The 17758-nt window shown below is 44.7% G+C and overlaps 1 protein-coding gene across 5 annotated transcripts in view; it reads right to left on the minus strand.

Annotated features, from left to right (window-relative positions):
• Positions 1-17758, minus strand: part of pikfyve (phosphoinositide kinase, FYVE finger containing) — a 232760-nt gene that overhangs the window by 11658 nt on the left and 203344 nt on the right. For all 5 annotated transcript variants that reach the window (XM_084310464.1, XM_084310462.1, XM_084310463.1 and 2 more), the window contains 10 exons: positions 10989-11167; positions 8582-8695; positions 7606-7714; positions 6167-6321; positions 4472-4568; positions 2923-2983; positions 2702-2827; positions 1699-1819; positions 502-597; positions 19-102 (listed from right to left, as the gene is read on the minus strand). In XM_084310464.1, the coding sequence (XP_084166590.1) occupies positions 19-102; positions 502-597; positions 1699-1819; positions 2702-2827; positions 2923-2983; positions 4472-4568; positions 6167-6321; positions 7606-7714; positions 8582-8695; positions 10989-11167 (1142 nt within the window). The remainder of the gene's footprint in view (positions 1-18; positions 103-501; positions 598-1698; positions 1820-2701; positions 2828-2922; positions 2984-4471; positions 4569-6166; positions 6322-7605; positions 7715-8581; positions 8696-10988; positions 11168-17758) is intronic.

Genomic DNA, 17758 nt, shown 5'->3' on the forward strand with positions numbered 1-17758 from the left:
TTGAAAAAGAGACTTTACCCGATACTCTGGATGCTCTCGTCTCCTCCTGCCTTCACGGACACCTTGGACAGGTCCTCCAGGGCCGTCTTGTACTCCTTGCAGCTGGAGGGTTACAGGAGATGCATTAACTTGTTGTTTAAAACATGTCATGTGGTTAGATATAAGGTTCCAACTACGTTAAACTGTGTTGTCTTCGGGAAAGATTATTAACCGTTTCTAATTTAAAGAAATTACCTTTTGAAACAAAGTCGACCAATATGTGACACTTATTATACATACAATTATTATTATTTATTCCTATATTTATATTTATATACTTTATTTAATCCCTCCTCCCCCTAAAAACTACAGTGCAGCTCAGCACTACAGTGAGAAAAGTAGAAGCACTGAGACTAAACAAACGAGAGAGAGAGAAAAAGTGAGAGAGAGAAAAAAAGTGAGAGAGAGAAAGAGAAACAGAAGGATAGAGAAAGAGAGAGAAAGAGAGGGGAAGGAGATTACCTGAGAGCGAAGGCTATGATGGAGCTGGGTTCCTTCTCACACACAGCGATGGGCACCCGCTCATGTTCATACATCAGATAGTGTTTGTCTGGGTCACTGTGTCAAGTAGAACACACATCACATACATCACATAGCAGTCAGCACCACAACACAGCAGTCAACACCACAACACAGCAGTCAGCACCACAACACAGCAGTCAGCACCACAACACAGCAGTCAGCACCACAACACACACAGGGACATCTAGCCCCTTTCGTGACTGTGATGCACGCCAACAAGGTTTGGCCGAGTGATTCCACAGTCCCTTGCTCCCCCATAGGAAACCATCCTATTTTAACTCTGAAGAACTGGTCCGATGTGAAACGTTCGTTATACAAGTATCGCAGAGAAATTTCAAAGGTACTCACAGTTGCACGAGGGTCTTGGACAGAGAAATGCAATGGTTTGAAAGCTTGGCGTTGCTAATAAACATTTAAAATAATATTTATAAACGTGTAAACAGTGAAGAACGTATGGCTGCCCCCCCCCCCCCCGAACGCCGCAATGAGGAGTAGGGTATATTTGCAGAGCTGCACTGCTGTCTCGGTGATGTTTACACGTTTATAATTTTTTTTAAATGTTTATTAGCAACGCCAAGCTTTCAAACCATTGCGTTTTTCTGTCCAAGACCAACTGCGAGTACATTTGAAATTTCTCTGCGATACTTTTATAACGAACGTTTCGCGTCGGACCAGTTCTTCAGAGTTAAAATAGGATGGTTTCCTATGAGGGAGCAAGGAACTGTGGATTAACTCGGTCAAATCTTGTTGGCGTGCATCACAGTCACGAAAGGGGCTAAGGGACATCCAGAATTGTGTTTATGAAGGCAGATAAACAGACATAACTAGCGGTAGGTAGGGTTGGGCAATATGGGGGAAAACTGTAATACATTTCACCATATTCAGAAGGGCTTTGTTTATTCATTCGTTCATTCACACATTAATTAAAGACAAATTCATGAATTAATTAATTAATCCATTTGTTCTGGAAGTGTTTTATTTGTACTTTCTTGTTTTTTTCTCTCTCCTATATTCTCCATCAACAAATCTGTGATAAGCTAAAACAGATACCTGATAAATGAGAACGCCCGGCCCGCTAGTAGTAGCTATCGAGCAACACAGTGATGATGTGAGGTGCAGAGTGAACACACTACTTACAAAGGCACAGGGATGGGGTTGTAGCTGTTTCCTGGGAGCAGGTTGGCCAGGATGGCCTTCATGGTGGACTTCTCCTTAACCTGGCTGTCATTGGAGCCCAGCAGGTGTCCATCAAACACATCTGACAACAAAGCGACATGGTTGTTTAGAAAGGATACGTAGTTGGAGAAAAGTCACCATGGTTACGGGACAAGAGCTTGTTTTTAGCCCAGATGTTGTGTTTAGCTCAGAGGATGTGTTTAGCCCAGAGGTTGTGTTTAGCCCAGAGGTTGTGTTTAGCCCAGATGTTGTGTTTAGCCCAGAGGTTGTGTTTAGCCCAGAGGTTGTGTTTAGCCCAGAGGTTGTGTTTAGCCCAGATGTTGTGTTTAGCCCAGAGGTTGTGTTTAGCCCAGAGGTTGTGTTTAGCCCAGAGGTTGTGTTTAGCCCAGCTGTTGTGTTTAGCCCAGAGGTTGTGTTTAGCCCAGAGGTTGTGTTTAGCCCAGAGGTTGTGTTTAGCCCAGATGTTGTGTTTAGCCCAGAGGTTGTGTTTAGCCCAGCTGTTGTGTTTAGCCCAGAGGTTGTGTTTAGCCCAGAGGTTGTGTTTAGCCCAGCTGTTGTGTTTAGCCCAGAGGTTGTGTTTAGCCCAGCTGTTGTGTTTAGCCCAGAGGTTGTGTTTAGCCCAGCTGTTGTGTTTAGCCCAGAGGTTGTGTTTAGCCCAGAGGTTGTGTTTAGCCCAGCTGTTGTGTTTAGCCCAGAGGTTGTGTTTAGCCCAGCTGTTGTGTCTAGCCCAGAGGTTGTGTTTAGCCCAGAGGATGTGTTTAGCCCAGATGTTGTGTTTAGCCCTGAGGATGTGTTTAGCCCAGATGTTCCATGATTAGACTTTGGCCTCTGGATCAAATCTAGCCAGAACCTTCTCTCCCGTGTCTCCCCCACTCAACCTTCCTACTGTCACAAGAAAGACACATAAGGGGATTGTACTGTTTCCTCTGTGTGTGTGTGTGTGTGTGTGTGTGTGTGCGCATACCTTCTGGGATGCTGACAGAGTCCTGGTCGGGGAAGGAGGGTCCAGAGGTGAGGGGTTCAGCGCCCGGTTCCCCCGGCGAAGGCAGCATGGAAGAGCTGGAGGGGAGGGTGCTGAGGTGACGGTCCTCTGTCAATCAAACACACAGACACGCCCCTCAGAGTCAGGGTCACATTTTCATTCGCTAAAGTATAGTGGCTGCAGGCGTGAGCGGAGAGTCTCACCTTTCTCACCGTTGAGCACCACGGGGGAGGGGTTGCGAGGGGAGGATTCCAGGGCACTCGTCTGTCGGTCACAGAGATGGAATGTTACCATGACGACTACGTCAAACTAAATGTGCCACTGAATGTGGCTGAAATCATCACTGTAACTGAGGGGTACAATTCCCTGACTGTATTGATAAGTATGGTATCATTAAACCACTACCGCTTTATGTACTTTAATTACTGGCCATACAGTACATGATATATAAATATGATGAACACTTCCCACAATAAATCGGTTCCACACAAAGTTATAATTAAGTATTTATTGCAGCAAAAGGTACATAATATACTTCTCTATTATACTTTGAATGCACTTGTAAGGCAAAGGAATGTGCGTAGGCAAATCAATAATGAATGTCCATTCTCTGATTACGCAGGAGGTAATTATACGACCTGAATCTTAGGGAATTATATCTATGGTGCACTGGTAATATATAGCGGGAGATACTGAAGGGTCCCCCCGGTTGTAAGCCAGCAGGGGTAGAGGATCTGTCGGTAGTAGAGAGTCTGGTCAACGATGACTAAGGAGACTCCAAGTACAGGAGACGGTGCAATAGTCTCTTGATCCACAGACGAATACAGCTGTTCTCCGTAGACTGTAGCTCCACAGTGAAGAAAGCTAGCCTGCCTCAGGCTCTCTGAGGCGCAGACTCGACGTGGCTCCTCACAGGGTAAATCCCACACACGTGTAGGCGTCGGCGATTCTCCGCTCCATAAATCACAGGACCAAAACGAATATAATCCAGCCGTAAATGGCTATGCAGTCGTCGGGTAGATTAATCCAGTGTACATGTCCACACGATCCTCGTCTAGGTCTCCTCGGGTGAAAGCGCCATGAAAGCAGCCCAGCCTGGATAAGCACTCTAGCTGGTACGAGGAAGCGTTGGTGATGCTGGTCACTGTAGAACTTTAGCCGCACGATACACTATACACAAATAGACTATTACTGACTTAATAGAAATATGTCGCACTCGACGGTATAGCGCCAAACTCTGACACTTCAGTTATTAATTCGCACGCGGTCTCAATGCTCTCTTTGGGGCCAAACAGGCCATACTTCACCGCACGGAGTATCGTGGGTGAGGCTTCAACTTTAGTTCCTAATTTCTTCTGTATTCACCTGCGCCACATCTATATGCACGGCGAACAAACTAGTGCCAACCTCATTTCTGTCTCGTATTCTTGGGCAAGGCCGGGCATGTACAGACATGTCTTGACGGTGGCTTTGAACCTGACTCTGGAGGCATGGCCCTGGCGCCTGTGGACCGCTGTCCAATAGGAGAATGAAATATTATGGTCTGTACTAGGCTAAAGGGATATTCCGTGTATATGTACAAGGAATATACAAGGGATATCAAACGATATACAAATACTATGCAATATATATCAATCAATAAATATATATATTCGGTTTAATCTGATCCTTTGTAACAATCACCTTGCTACTTTGAAATGAAGATTCACATATACGACTTTCCAGAGACCTTAAAACAGAAGAGTGACTAACCTTACTGTCCTCAGTCGCCGTCTGTCTGTGTCTGCCCGGGCTGGGTGGGACAGACAGACGCTTCCTGCCTTTCTCCTGCTGGAACAGGTCCTGTAGCCTTTGGGATCAGATAGACAGACAGACAGACAGACAGACAGACAGACAGACAGACAGACAGACGGCGTCAATTTACTACAGATGAAAAGACAAGGTAGACTAGACACTGAGCCTATCTTTAATTGAACTCCAGTTCATATGTACAGTATGCAGTCATTCCATTGTAAAGTGCTAGAAAGGTGCTATAAGTATTCAGAGTAGGGATGCTCGATATTGGCTTTTTTACCGATACCGATATACCGATATTGTCCAACTCTTAATTTCCGATATCAACCTATATCAACGATACCGATATATGCAGGGATTCCCCCCCCAAAAAAACGGAATAATTTCAGGTAATTAACATTACATATCTCTTGTCGCGTAATTAACACAACATTATGCATACTTTGACATAATAATGTGTTCTTACTTGCTTGCCTGGGTAAATAAAGGTTAAATAAATGTAAAAAAAAATTATAAAAAAAAAAAAAATTATGTTCGGCTATCATCACGCAACCCAGATCACCAACAGATTAATCTTAACTTTGTTCATAGGACTTACCGGACCCCTAGACGATTGTACCTAATGGGTCTCAGACCTGACTCTCGATGCTCCTTGTGTTCAAACGGTGCTATTGGTACATATATGCATATGTATTGGGAATGCCCTCCTGTTGAGACTTTTTGGGAAAATGTTACCACTCAATTATCAGAGATTTTATCTCTGACCATATACCGACACTGCCTTCTGTACTGTTGTTGAATGATGTTTCTCAGTTATCAACCTCTGTACATGTAAAGAGACTCATTTTGGCGGGTCTTACAGCTGCCAAAAAGTTGATAGCGTCACGCTGGATTCAACCGGATAAAATGTGGCCGAAGGTATGGATTCTCACCTATCTCGATGTGATTTATCTAGAGATATCTACTGCGCGAATTTTAGGTGTTAATGAAGCCAGCATCGCAGTCTGGATAGCTGTGGTGGATAAGATAAAGGAACGCATATAAATTTGGAGTTTTCTGGTGTTGAATGAAGTAGTGGATGTATAGGGGTCCTGAGGGGGGGGGGGGGGGGAGCGAGCGAATGTCCATGGTATTGTATTTATTATTTTTATGTCTTTTAGTCTATTTTCATTCTGATTTAATTACTGGACTGTCATTATTGTTATTATTATTTCTGTTATTGTCCTGTGAGTTATTGTTGATTATTACTGTTACTGTATTGTTTGTCTTGTTTCATGTAAAAAAAGAGAAAATAAAAAAATAAAAATAAAAAAAATTAAAATAAAAAAGATTTGAAAACCGATACAGATATTTTCCAATATCACATTTTTATGCCAATATCGGCCGATAATATCGGTAGGCCGATAATATCGGACATCCCTAATTCAGAGTTAATTATATAGTTTACACTGTTTATTCTTCTCATTTTATTTGTTTATTCAGATCTGATTTGATTATTTGTGTCTTTCTACTATTACCCTGCCCATACCTGTACCCCCTTCCCCATGCTGCTATGATGCCCGGATTTACTCAAGGGGGTCAATAGAGGAATATGTTATCCCATCGTATCTTAGAAATGCAGCCATTCACTCATTCAGTTCTCAGTTCTCTGACCTGCTGTTCCACGACTGTAGCGTCTCACACAGGCTCTGCTTCTTCATCACCACTGACTCCAGAACAGCCTGGAGCTGCTGGGGGGAGTCCACACCACAGGACTGCAGCCGCGCCTGCAGCTTCTCTATCCAGCTGCGCAGCTCGGCCTCCTCCATCTACACACACACATCATCATGTTCCAACTACACACACATCATCATGTTCCATCTACACACACTTAATCATGTTCCATCTACACACACTTCATCATGTTCCATCTACACACACTTCATCATGTTCCATCTACACACACACACATCATCATGTTCCATCTACACACACTTCATCATGTTCCATCTACACACACTTCATCATGTTCCATCTACACACACTTCATCATGTTCCATCTACACACACTTCATCATGTTCCATCTACACACACTTCATCATGTTCCATCTACACACACTTCATCATGTTCCAACTACACACACTTCATCAACTTCATGAGGGGGAGGAGGCTGCAGCAGCTTGTGTCTGTTGCTCTGAGCGAGGAGGAGGAGGAGGCGGAAGGGCAAGGCTCTGGCAGCGCGTCTGTCTGTCAACAACTTGCGGGAGCAAGCCAGCTGGTACCGATACTGCAGAAAGTATCGGTACTTCGGGAAATGAGTATCGAAGCCGTTTTAAATATTCAGTATCGATATGTATCGATACTTCGATATTTTTGACAACACTACTACACACACACTTCATCATGTTCCATCTACACACACACACACACACACACACACTTCATCATGTTCCATCTACACATACATTATCATGTTCCATCTACACACACTTCATCATGTTCCATCTACACACACTTCATCATGTTCCATCTACACACACTTCATCATGTTCCATCTACACACACTTCATCATGTTCCATCTACACACACTTCATCATGTTCCATCTACACACACTTCATCATGTTCCATCTACACACACTTCATCATGTTCCAACTACACACACTTCATCATGTTCCAACTACACACACATCATCATGTTCCATCTACACACACACATCATCATGTTCCATCTACACACACACATCATCATGTTCCATCTACACACACTTCATCATGTTCCATCTACACACATACATCATCATGTTCCATCTACACACACACACTTCATCATGTTCCATCTACACACACATACACATCATCATGTTCCATCTACACACACTTCATCATGTTCCATCACTGCAGCTTCTCTATCCAGCTGCTCAGCTCCGCCTCCTCCATCTACACACACATACACATCATCATGTTCCATCTACACACACATACACATCATCATCACTGCAGCTTCTCTATCCAGCTCCGCCTCCTACATCTACACACATACACATCATCACTGGAGCTGAAACACACGCTGGGGAACAGAAACAACACGGACTGAAGAGAGGAACCTACGTCTTTCTGAGCAAACAGGTCCTCCATCTTCTCTTCCCGTGACTTGCTGAAGGTGTCCGTCTTCAGGGAGGTGAGGCGGTCGTCTATGGCCAGGTACACCTGAGTCACTCTGGGGAGAGAGTGGGGTGGGGGGTCAGACTATATGCAAGAAAGGTCCAGATCACAGATTAAAAAGGAGTTTGGATGTCCTTCCTGTGTGCTTAGTGGACAAGCCTTTGTATAGTAATCAGTGGACGGAATTTCCCCAAGGGGATTAATAAAGGAACACTTGACTTGAGGAAATGGTCTTTCATGCTTGTTTGGTGTGATGTCGTTACTTTAGTGAGAGGACCTTGAGGTCTTGTTTGGTGTGATGTAGTTACTTTAGTGAGAGGTCCTTGAGGTCTTGTTTGGTGTGATGTAGTTACTTTAGTGAGAGGTCCTTGAGGTCTTGTTTGGTGTGATGTAGTTACTTTAGTGAGAGGTCCTTGAGGTCTTGTTTGGTGTGATGTAGTTACTTTAGTGAGAGGTCCTTGAGGTCTTGTTTGGTGTGATGTAGTTACTTTAGTGAGAGGTCCTTGAGGTCTTGTTTGGTGTGATGTAGTTACTTTAGTGAGAGGTCCTTGAGGTCTTGTTTGGTGTACGGTAGTTACTTTAGTGAGAGGTCCTTGAGGTCTTGTTTGGTGTGATGTAGTTACTTTAGTGAGAGGTCCTTGAGGTCTTGTTTGGTGTACGGTAGTTACTTTAGTGAGAGGTCCTTGAGGTCTTGTTTTGTGTACGGTAGTTACTTTAGTGGGAGGTCCTTGAGGCCTTGTTTGGTGTCTACGGTAGTTACTTTAGTGAGAGGTCCTTGAGGTCTTGTTTGGTGTACGGTAGTTACTTTAGTGAGAGGTCCTTGAGGTCTTATTTGTGAGAGGTCCTTGAGGTCTTATTTGGTGTGTACGGTAGTTACTTTAGATAGAGGTCCTTGAGGTCTTATTTGGTGTACGGTAGTTACTTTAGTGAGAGGTCCTTGAGGTCTTGCTGCATGTTGGCTTTAGAAGGCCCCAGGTTCCTGATGAACATCTTGGGAGGAGGAAGGCAGATCTCCAGCAGCCTCACAGAGATATAGCTGAGGAGAAGAGAGAGGAAAGAAAACAATATTAAAACCTTTCTACAAGGATGTCATGAGCAGGGCTGGGTATTATAATAATAATAAAAATTAAAAACTGTATTTGTATAGCATCTTTCATACAAGAATTGCAGCCCAAGGTGCTTCACATCAGAAATGGAGACATAGGCATAAAATGAGCATAAACAAAAAGCAATGCATGAAGTGCAAACAGAATAAAATCAGTGCAATAAAATAGCTCTCATTTACAGTACAATAATCATAGTGTGGATGTAATGAGTCTAAGTGGCAGAGTGTAGGCTAAGGTGAAGGCTAAAGGCCCTCCCATAGTCGAGCAGACTGTACACAGAGCAGACTCCGCGGAGGGCCGCGCGGACTCTTTGAGCTTTTGATCTCAGCGGACGTCCGCGCGTCAGAAAATAGGAGCTTCGCACTTTGCACTCTGCTGTGGGTCTGCTTTGACTCCCTTTGAGTCCGCGCGGACCTCCGCGGAGTTGCTCTGTGTACAGTCTGCTCGACTATGGGAGCACCTTAAGGTGAAGAGGTATGTTTTTAGCTTACTTTTGAAAATATATTTAGTGATCTAGCTTCTCTAATGTCCATAGCTTTGGTGCATAATTTGGTGCATACAATTAAAAAAAGGCTGCATCCTCGATTTTCTTTTGGCTGTGGTTGGGAACCTTCAATAAACCATATAGGAAATTTCGCAACACTGAGGGCTCCTTTATGTTTTTGTTTATCAAATTCCATGATGTTGTTGTTTAACCCTTTCTCTGCCACGCTTATATCCATCCTTATACCATCCTCTGCCAGCTCTATTTGTCTATGGAGATGTTCCCCTTCTTTGCAGGGCTATAACTTTTTAAATTGTATTGCTAAATTGACATTACTATGGCCCATTCAACATCAAGTATCTATCGTTTAGGATGTAGCAACGTTCTACGTTTTCATTCACACATTCATACTAAAATATGGTCTAAAGTATAAATATGTTTTTATCGTTTTCTGCAGCATTCCATAGAACGTGAGTCATAGACATAAATACATTAGATCATCAAATGTAGTTTGATACCGATTGACGTCAGATAAAAAATTTCAATTGTACAAGGTCCTAAACGTCATGCCTCATCATCTGCTGGTGACCGGAGGGGGGGGGGGGGGTGTTTATAAGTCCGTGGCCGACGTTAAATAATTTATGTAGAATGGGTGATATGTTGATCAGAGCAGTTTGTATGTATAATAATAATCAAACACGCTGAAACTCACTGCAGCTTCCTCGTAGCGTTGGGCGATCAGCGTGGAGCAGCAAGTTCGCTATTATGGGATGTCGATCTAGTTGGTCCAGTTCCAGGTTGTATAATACTATATACGTCCAAATCATGTTATTTATTGAGTTAGGGCAACTAATCGATTATCCAGTGTGTCGAGATGGAGCCCCGGGAGCAATAGCGAGTGGCCGGACGAAATATGGGTGAGCACCACTTCCTGCCGCTCACTTCCGGTTTTGGCGATTCGCCGATCGGCCACCAGATGGCGGTCTTGAACCGTTGGAGAGTTGAGAGGAGATCTACAGGAGATCTCAAGTCTCCGTGGGTGAAATATGATTGCCATGACAGATTTTTGAAATATTGATCTCAAAGACGCTGTACGATGTCATTGGCAGATTACGCATGGCGAGGAATGACGTCTAAAGTCGTCCTTCATGTTTCAAGTTTCAAGTTTCTTTACACATTTCTAACACATTCCTTGGCGATTAAAGGGTTAAACATGATGGTAATTAGCCCTCACTGCATGCATTATTGTTTGATAACAGCACACCTCATCCAACAGACTGGATAAGCTGGTCAGGAAGGCCAGTAGCGTGGTTGGGGTGGAGCTGGACTCCCTAGCGAGGGTGGCGGAGAGGAGGAGCCTTGCTAAGCTCCAGGCCATCAGGAAAAACCCCTCCCACCCACTATACACAGACTTGGCTGACAGGAGGAGCATGTTCAGTGCTAGGCTCACACTACCTAAATGCAGCACTGAAGACCTCAGTATATTTTTACTGTATTTATTTACTGTATATTTTATTCCATTTTTATTATATTTTATTCTATTCTTATCTTAGGCAATTTGATTTGTTTTGTTATTCTTATTCATGACCTGTTCTGTCTAAATGTTTAATGTTGAGCGATTTGCAGTGTCAAATTTCCCTCGGGATAATAAAAGTATTTCTATTCTATTCCATTATTATGGATGGATGGATTCTTGAAGCAATGGATGAATGACTGAACAAGATGAACCCTGTCCTGACCTGAAGGACGCCACCATCTGGTTGTAGGAGAAGTACTGGTGGTAGTCCTTGTGGATGGAGTGTCCGCAGGGCTCAGCGTTGGCTCTCCTGGTGTACTGGTGGCCGTAGAAGCGCAGCTCCAGGTACTTGGCGAACGACATGGACCAGGAGTCGTTGGACAGCGGCACCACCGGGGTCACCTGGCAGAACAGGGGCAGAGATGAGTCGTGGACAAATTCACCAAGTACATCGGTCATGTCCTCTTTAACCCCCTTCCCTCTACAAGATAGAAGACTCCAAAGTCTCAGGTGTAGGACATCTCGTTTTAAGAATAGCACATATCCCGAGGTTGTCCGTCACCTGAACTCAAGCCCTAATGCACAGGCACTTAGGGCTAGCACTAGCCGACAGGCACTTTAAGGCAATATGCACTTTAACCCATTGAAACCGGGAAACACATTTGTGTGTATATGCTATATAAAGCATTATTACCAGGCGTTTTAAGTCTAAATGGGTTAAATGGAGCACTGAGCTCTTTTATGCACTGTAGCACTGTTGCATTTTTTTAAATGTTTGTGAAATACTTCTTCTACTTTAGTACAGCGGATAGCAGAACAATTGTGCACTTTTTCATAAAAGCATGAAACTTCTACCATAGTAAGTTTATACCATGAGGTTTATTTTCAGATGTGGAGGGAAGTCAGATTTGACCTCTGAGGCCCGGGAGGCGTGAATATTAAAGGCAACCAACTTGTGTTCAGCTTTTCGTTCAGCGTTTCCCTGATTGGCCACACGGCCACGTGACCGCCCTAGCACACGCCCCGCGGCAGAGAGGACGCGGCAGAGAGTGACCGCGGCAGTGCATGCGCATGAGGCTCCCCCAGGTGCTCTTGAGAGGTGCTCGTTGGTTAATGCCTCAATGCCTCGTTGTGCCTCGTTGTTGGTTAATGTTGTTGGTTAATGCCGCATCGCCGCATCACTTAACGCCGCCATATAACTAACTAATATACTAATACCAATACTAATATACTAATATAACTAACTAATTTGCGATGGACCCTGCCGCCAACGTGCAAGCTTTTGTGCCAACGTGCAAGCCTAATTCTGGCATCTCTGGATCCAGGACCAGTGACTGGTTCCAAATGTTGGCCCGATAGCAAGTCCGCTTGATGTGCTGTATGAGGGCGGCCTGGGTTGGAGGGATGTTCTCTAATGTCCTGGACTTCTGGGAGAAGAGCTGTTTCCTGGCGTCATTCACATCCATGCTCTCACTGGTTCGGTCATACATAAGCACCACAAATCGTTCCAGAAGTACCCTTGAATCTTCACTGACCTCACTTGGCATGCACAGGAGTTCCTGGAAAGCATCAGTGACCTCTGGGAAAGACTTCCAAGTCTCACAGGCACTCTTCTTTCCTCTGCCAGCAAATGCAGACAGTGTCGCACCCAGTGAAAGCATAAAAGACAGGGAGAGTCAGACACTTGACTGGAGTCATTGTGGCAACCATTTGATGAATGGCAATGAACCGGAAACTCGACCCAACACCAAAGGAAACCCACAGTTCATCAGGAGCTATTCTGCTAAAAGAAGACACTGCCAAAACCACAACATCTGTGTCAACAGTGCGTATGGTCACTTTCCTACAACCCTTCTGCACAGCATCTGCCACATGCAGAAGAAGCCGAGTGTCAGCCTCCTCCTGCGTACATGGGGCAAGGCAGGCCACACGAGTCAGCAGGAAAGCAGAGGACTCCAGTTCCATCTGTTGCGTACAGTTCCTTGCCCTGTGCTAGAGGCAGATGTACGGCTTCTTGTGTCAGGAAGGAAAACAACTATGTTTTGTTTTCATCACACCGAAGGAAGTCTTTCCAGTTCTTGGGCATCACAGTGAGGGGACAGTGAGGGGAGCCACTCTTTTCCTTGTGCCTTTTCCCCTCTTCTGTCTTGTGGAGGATTTCAGGCTGGCAGACAGGTATACATCCCAGACAAGGTCAACACGGGCGCTTACCTCTAGTTGAGCAGAGATGTATGGTGCAAACACTGTTTCACCATACTCCTGGAATGTTCTTGATGTCTTTGGATTAAGCATTTGAACTACAGCTGCACCATCTAGAATCACTGCATCAGACTCAGGGACACTCTTGTTTTCCAGCAGATTTGACTCCAGGCAGCGAAGTAGATCTGCTTTAACCCCAAACAGAAGTTTTCCTCCAGTTGATAGAGCTGGGGGTGCTGCCTGGTTTTCATGGGAAAATAAATGGTTGATGTCTCCATCTCGTGTTTGGCACGAGATGTACAGCCTTGAAAAAAGTCCACAGTCACTTTTCAGTGCTGCAAGTTGTGCCTTCTCTTTTGACTTGACTTTGACAGGTGGCCTACTGAACAGTGGCAACTTGTTATTTGGAAGTGTTTGTGTGAGAGGTGTGTTGTACACTTTTCCAGCCTTTGTGTCACAAACTCTGTGTACTGCTCCTCACCAAGGGTCTTGATGCTTCTCACAGTGTCGGCTACTTTGGTATCCATGATGTCTCTTGTGTCAATGACTAGAAGATCTTGGCTGTGTTCTAGAAATGGATTCCCCATCTCTTCCAGCACAGTCACAAGTGCCTTAACCTCCTTCAGGAATGCTGCTTGCACTGCAGGTTGCTGGTCATGGTGATGGTGTCTAGAGTCACTAGGTCCACGCTGTTGCTTTGAGTTCTTCAAACTCTTTAGTGATCCTAGCGATTTCTGGCCCTGCTATCATCCAGCTTCTGAGTGCTCCGGGATTGCCAGTCAGTCCAATAGCCCCACCAGAACCTGGCAGAACCTGGCAGAAAACGTGTTGCTGGTTTTGTGTACCACAAAATGTCCAGACCTGAATTCTGCTAGGACATCTGGGTGTCTTTCCGCAAGCGTCATCATGTCACGGATGTGTACGGGAAGCCATCTGCTGTAGTGTGTGTGATCAAGCGCGAACATCCAGGGCATGATCTGTGTCAGGGATTCCACATACAGCTGGAAGTTGCCTTCACAAATGGACCTGATGTACTGCAGGACGAGAATCTGCAATGACAGGGTGTGACGTACCTTGGGTACGTGGGTTGGTCATTACCATTATTACTGTATTTATGACACCTTCTGAACATCAGGTTAGTATATTTTAATGTGTTGTTTTGTATATGATGTGTGTGTGTAAACATGAGAGCTAATGCTGTCTCTTCTCTCCCTGTCAGGTGCTGCCCATCCCTACTGAAGAGTGCTGATTGCTAATGAATGACAGCTGATTGGCAATCAGCTCAAGAGGGATGGGTAGTCAAATACCTGACGGCACACACACATCTCGGCGCCTCATTCTCAGTCAATTGCTCAGTCTTTGAGTAGAGTGAGGTTGCCATTGTGTTTACATGTTTGTGGGAGATGTATATATCGTTGGCCACCTTGGATTCATCCTGCACATGGGTAGAGTGGTGTTTCTATGTTTAAGAAGGTGAGCTTGTATGTTTAAAGTATATGTATGTAGATCTTGTTGGCTTCCTAGATTCATCCTAAGCCGTGAGCTGTACGGTTAGAGCGGTGGTTCATCCCACACTCCCTGTGAGAGGAGGTGGATTGGTGTTCATCCTAAACTGGAGCGGCATGGTTAGAGTGGTGGTTCTTTGTGTTTGTCCAGACTTGTTTACTATTATACTTCCCTTGTTTGTTCTCCCCTTATATCTCCCTGTTTGTTAATTGTTGTGGGTTGAAATCCCCACCGACGACATCCCCTTTTCCCTTTGGGAAAAGGCAGTGGGTTGAAACCCCCACATTTGAATAAAACCTTAATTTACCATTTGAAAACGTCTTGTGTTTGTTATTACCTACCTGCCCGGGACTATTTTGAAAACATTTACTGAGAGAGGCTGTTTCTGTTCATGTACAGCCTACTCCAGATACTCTTCAGGTGCGGTCGTTTGACCTTCGTACATGACATGGGGGCTCGTTAGTTTGCACAATTGTATAGTTCCTTGTTGTTATGTGACATGTGGACTTGTCGATTGGAGCGTGTCAGGTAGGTTGCGTTGTTTCATTTGGTAAGTTATATTATTATTATCCATTTTTCCGTGCTGCACACTTGACTGTTGTAAACCATTGTTGTAAGTTATGCTCTTAACCATTCTATTTTTTTCCACATAGGTAAAGGGTGGATCACCTGCTTGTTAGGGGGAGGGGGGCACGCGTCGTCTATTCCGGTGGAGTGCGCAATGAAATCGGTAAGCGACTGAAGATATATGTAGCCTTCATTCCGCTAGGGAAGTAGTTTAGACGGGGTAGTTAGTGTTACCCAGTGTGATCCTAATTAGGTGGTTAGAACCGACATTTATTGTTTTCATGAATGTTAGATGTGGATATTGAATCGAATTGGTCAGGTTGTCATACTGCATAATGTGGCTGTTGAGTGTTGCACAGGGACTTATTGAGTACCATAGGTGAGTGGCTATTTTGTGGGGCTTATTGAAGTCTGATTCGTGTAGTATTGTGTGTTGCTACGGGAGTATATTTTCTTTCATAACTATATTCTGCAGAGTACAGAGTACAGAGTACAGAGTGCATCCTGGCTGATGTCTTGCCGCTAAATGAAAACTCTTACTGTCAGTCTAGTGCGATGGTAAGAGGTATAGAAATGAGGTGTATGCGCATGCCGTTACATAAGGTGCATGTACAGTCAGATCTTATCACAGGTTGTTTTCCGGTCGACTGTTGGCCTTCCTAGATTTCATCCTAAGCCGTGAGCTGTACGGTTAGAGCGGTGGTTCATCCCACACTCCATGTGATAGGAGGTGGATTGGTGTTCATCCTAAACTGGAGCGGCATGGTTAGAGTGGTGGTTCTTTGTGTTTGGTCCAGACTGGCTGGGGAGAGTGTGATCCCTGTGTTGGAGGTTGAAAACGCTCCATTAACTGACTTGTGTTCTGATGTATTGATTAAATAATCACCCCAATGTTTTTCTGCTTGTGTTGTCACCAAGGCACAGGACAGGTGGCCATCTAGTGGCGCGATGGGGTAGAGTGTGAGTGGTGTTCAGAGGACGCGGGTGGAGTCAAAGTTCCCTGACGTGCCCTTGCCACTGATGCCCAGCGGAATGATTCTTCACTCACAAGCTGTTTCGCGGCAGTAGCCAGTACTGCTGATAGTAGGAAACACACCTTTTTGATAGAAAAGGGAGTGTTGATGCGCACCTGGGTAGCTAGGCCAGGTGTGACAGGCTTGCAGTCTGGAGAAGACTGGAATACAAAGCGTCAAATGGTGTTGCCGATGGTATGTGGACATTACATGTACATGGTGGCACGTTGACCATGTGTGGTCTGCTAATTTAGGTATTGCTAAAACTTTTACTAGTGGGGACGCCAAATCAGGGGGTGCATCCGGCTCCCCTGCGCTCCATTCCGGACATGGGGGAACCTTTTGAACATGTGTCTGTCATGTGCCTAAAACAAGGGCGGAAAATCATTACATGTTGACAATTATATGTGGTTCCACCCGTTTTCCCGGAGGCGATACCTCTGAGGAAAGTCATTGTTCCAGCCGGTACCAAGGTTCTAATTTGAGTGGCATCATTTTTTATCCTGACCATGTTATTTTTGTGACGCAACAGGAGAGAAGATTTTCCCTGTGTGCTGTCCTGTTGAGCGTGATGAGATGATTTTTTGTGTTTATTTGTTTTTCCAGGAAGTTCCAGTTTGTTGTCTCCTGTTGACAGGACGTTATCGGCAGTGCGGCCTGTCAAAGTAGAGGTCGTTGTTGTTTTGGTTTTTCCTGGTGGGTGGTACTAATCGGATGTTGGGTAATAAGTAATAATGTTTTGCTAACCCTACAGGTTCGCTCTTATGGGGGGAGGTGTGACGTACCTTGGGTACGTGGGTTGGTCATTACCATTATTACTGTATTTATGACACCTTCTGAACATCAGGTTAGTATATTTTAATGTGTTGTTTTGTATATGATGTGTGTGTGTAAACATGAGAGCTAATGCTGTCTCTTCTCTCTCTGTCAGGTGCTGCCCATCCCTACTGAAGAGTGCTGATTGCTAATGAATGACAGCTGATTGGCAATCAGCTCAAGAGGGATGGGTAGTCAAATACCTGACGGCACACACACATCTCTGCGCCTCATTCTCAGTCAATTGCTCAGTCTTTGAGTAGAGTGAGGTTGCCATTGTGTTTACATGTTTGTGGGAGATGTATATATCGTTGGCCACCTTGGATTCATCCTGCACATGGGTAGAGTGGTGTTTCTATGTTTAAGAAGGTGAGCTTGTATGTTTAAAGTATATGTATGTAGATCTTGTTGGCTTCCTAGATTCATCCTAAGCCGTGAGCTGTACGGTTAGAGCGGTGGTTCATCCCACACTCCCTGTGAGAGGAGGTGGATTGGTGTTCATCCTAAACTGGAGCGGCATGGTTAGAGTGGTGGTTCTTTGTGTTTGTCCAGACTTGTTTACTATTATACTTCCCTTGTTTGTTCTCCCCTTATATCTCCCTGTTTGTTAATTGTTGTGGGTTGAAATCCCCACCGACGACATCCCCTTTTCCCTTTGGGAAAAGGCAGTGGGTTGAAACCCCCACATTTGAATAAAACCTTAATTTACCATTTGAAAACGTCTTGTGTTTGTTATTACCTACCTGCCCGGGACTATTTTGAAAACATTTACTGAGAGAGGCTGTTTCTGTTCATGTACAGCCTACTCCAGATACTCTTCAGGTGCGGTCGTTTGACCTTCGTACATGACACAGGGTCTTATGCCAGTAGTCAAAGTGAACACTGGCTTTTA

The sequence above is a fragment of the Notolepis coatsorum genome (genome assembly GCF_963971535.1).
Source record: "Notolepis coatsorum genome assembly, chromosome: 3".
Classification (NCBI taxonomy): Eukaryota; Metazoa; Chordata; class Actinopteri; order Aulopiformes; family Paralepididae; genus Notolepis; species Notolepis coatsorum.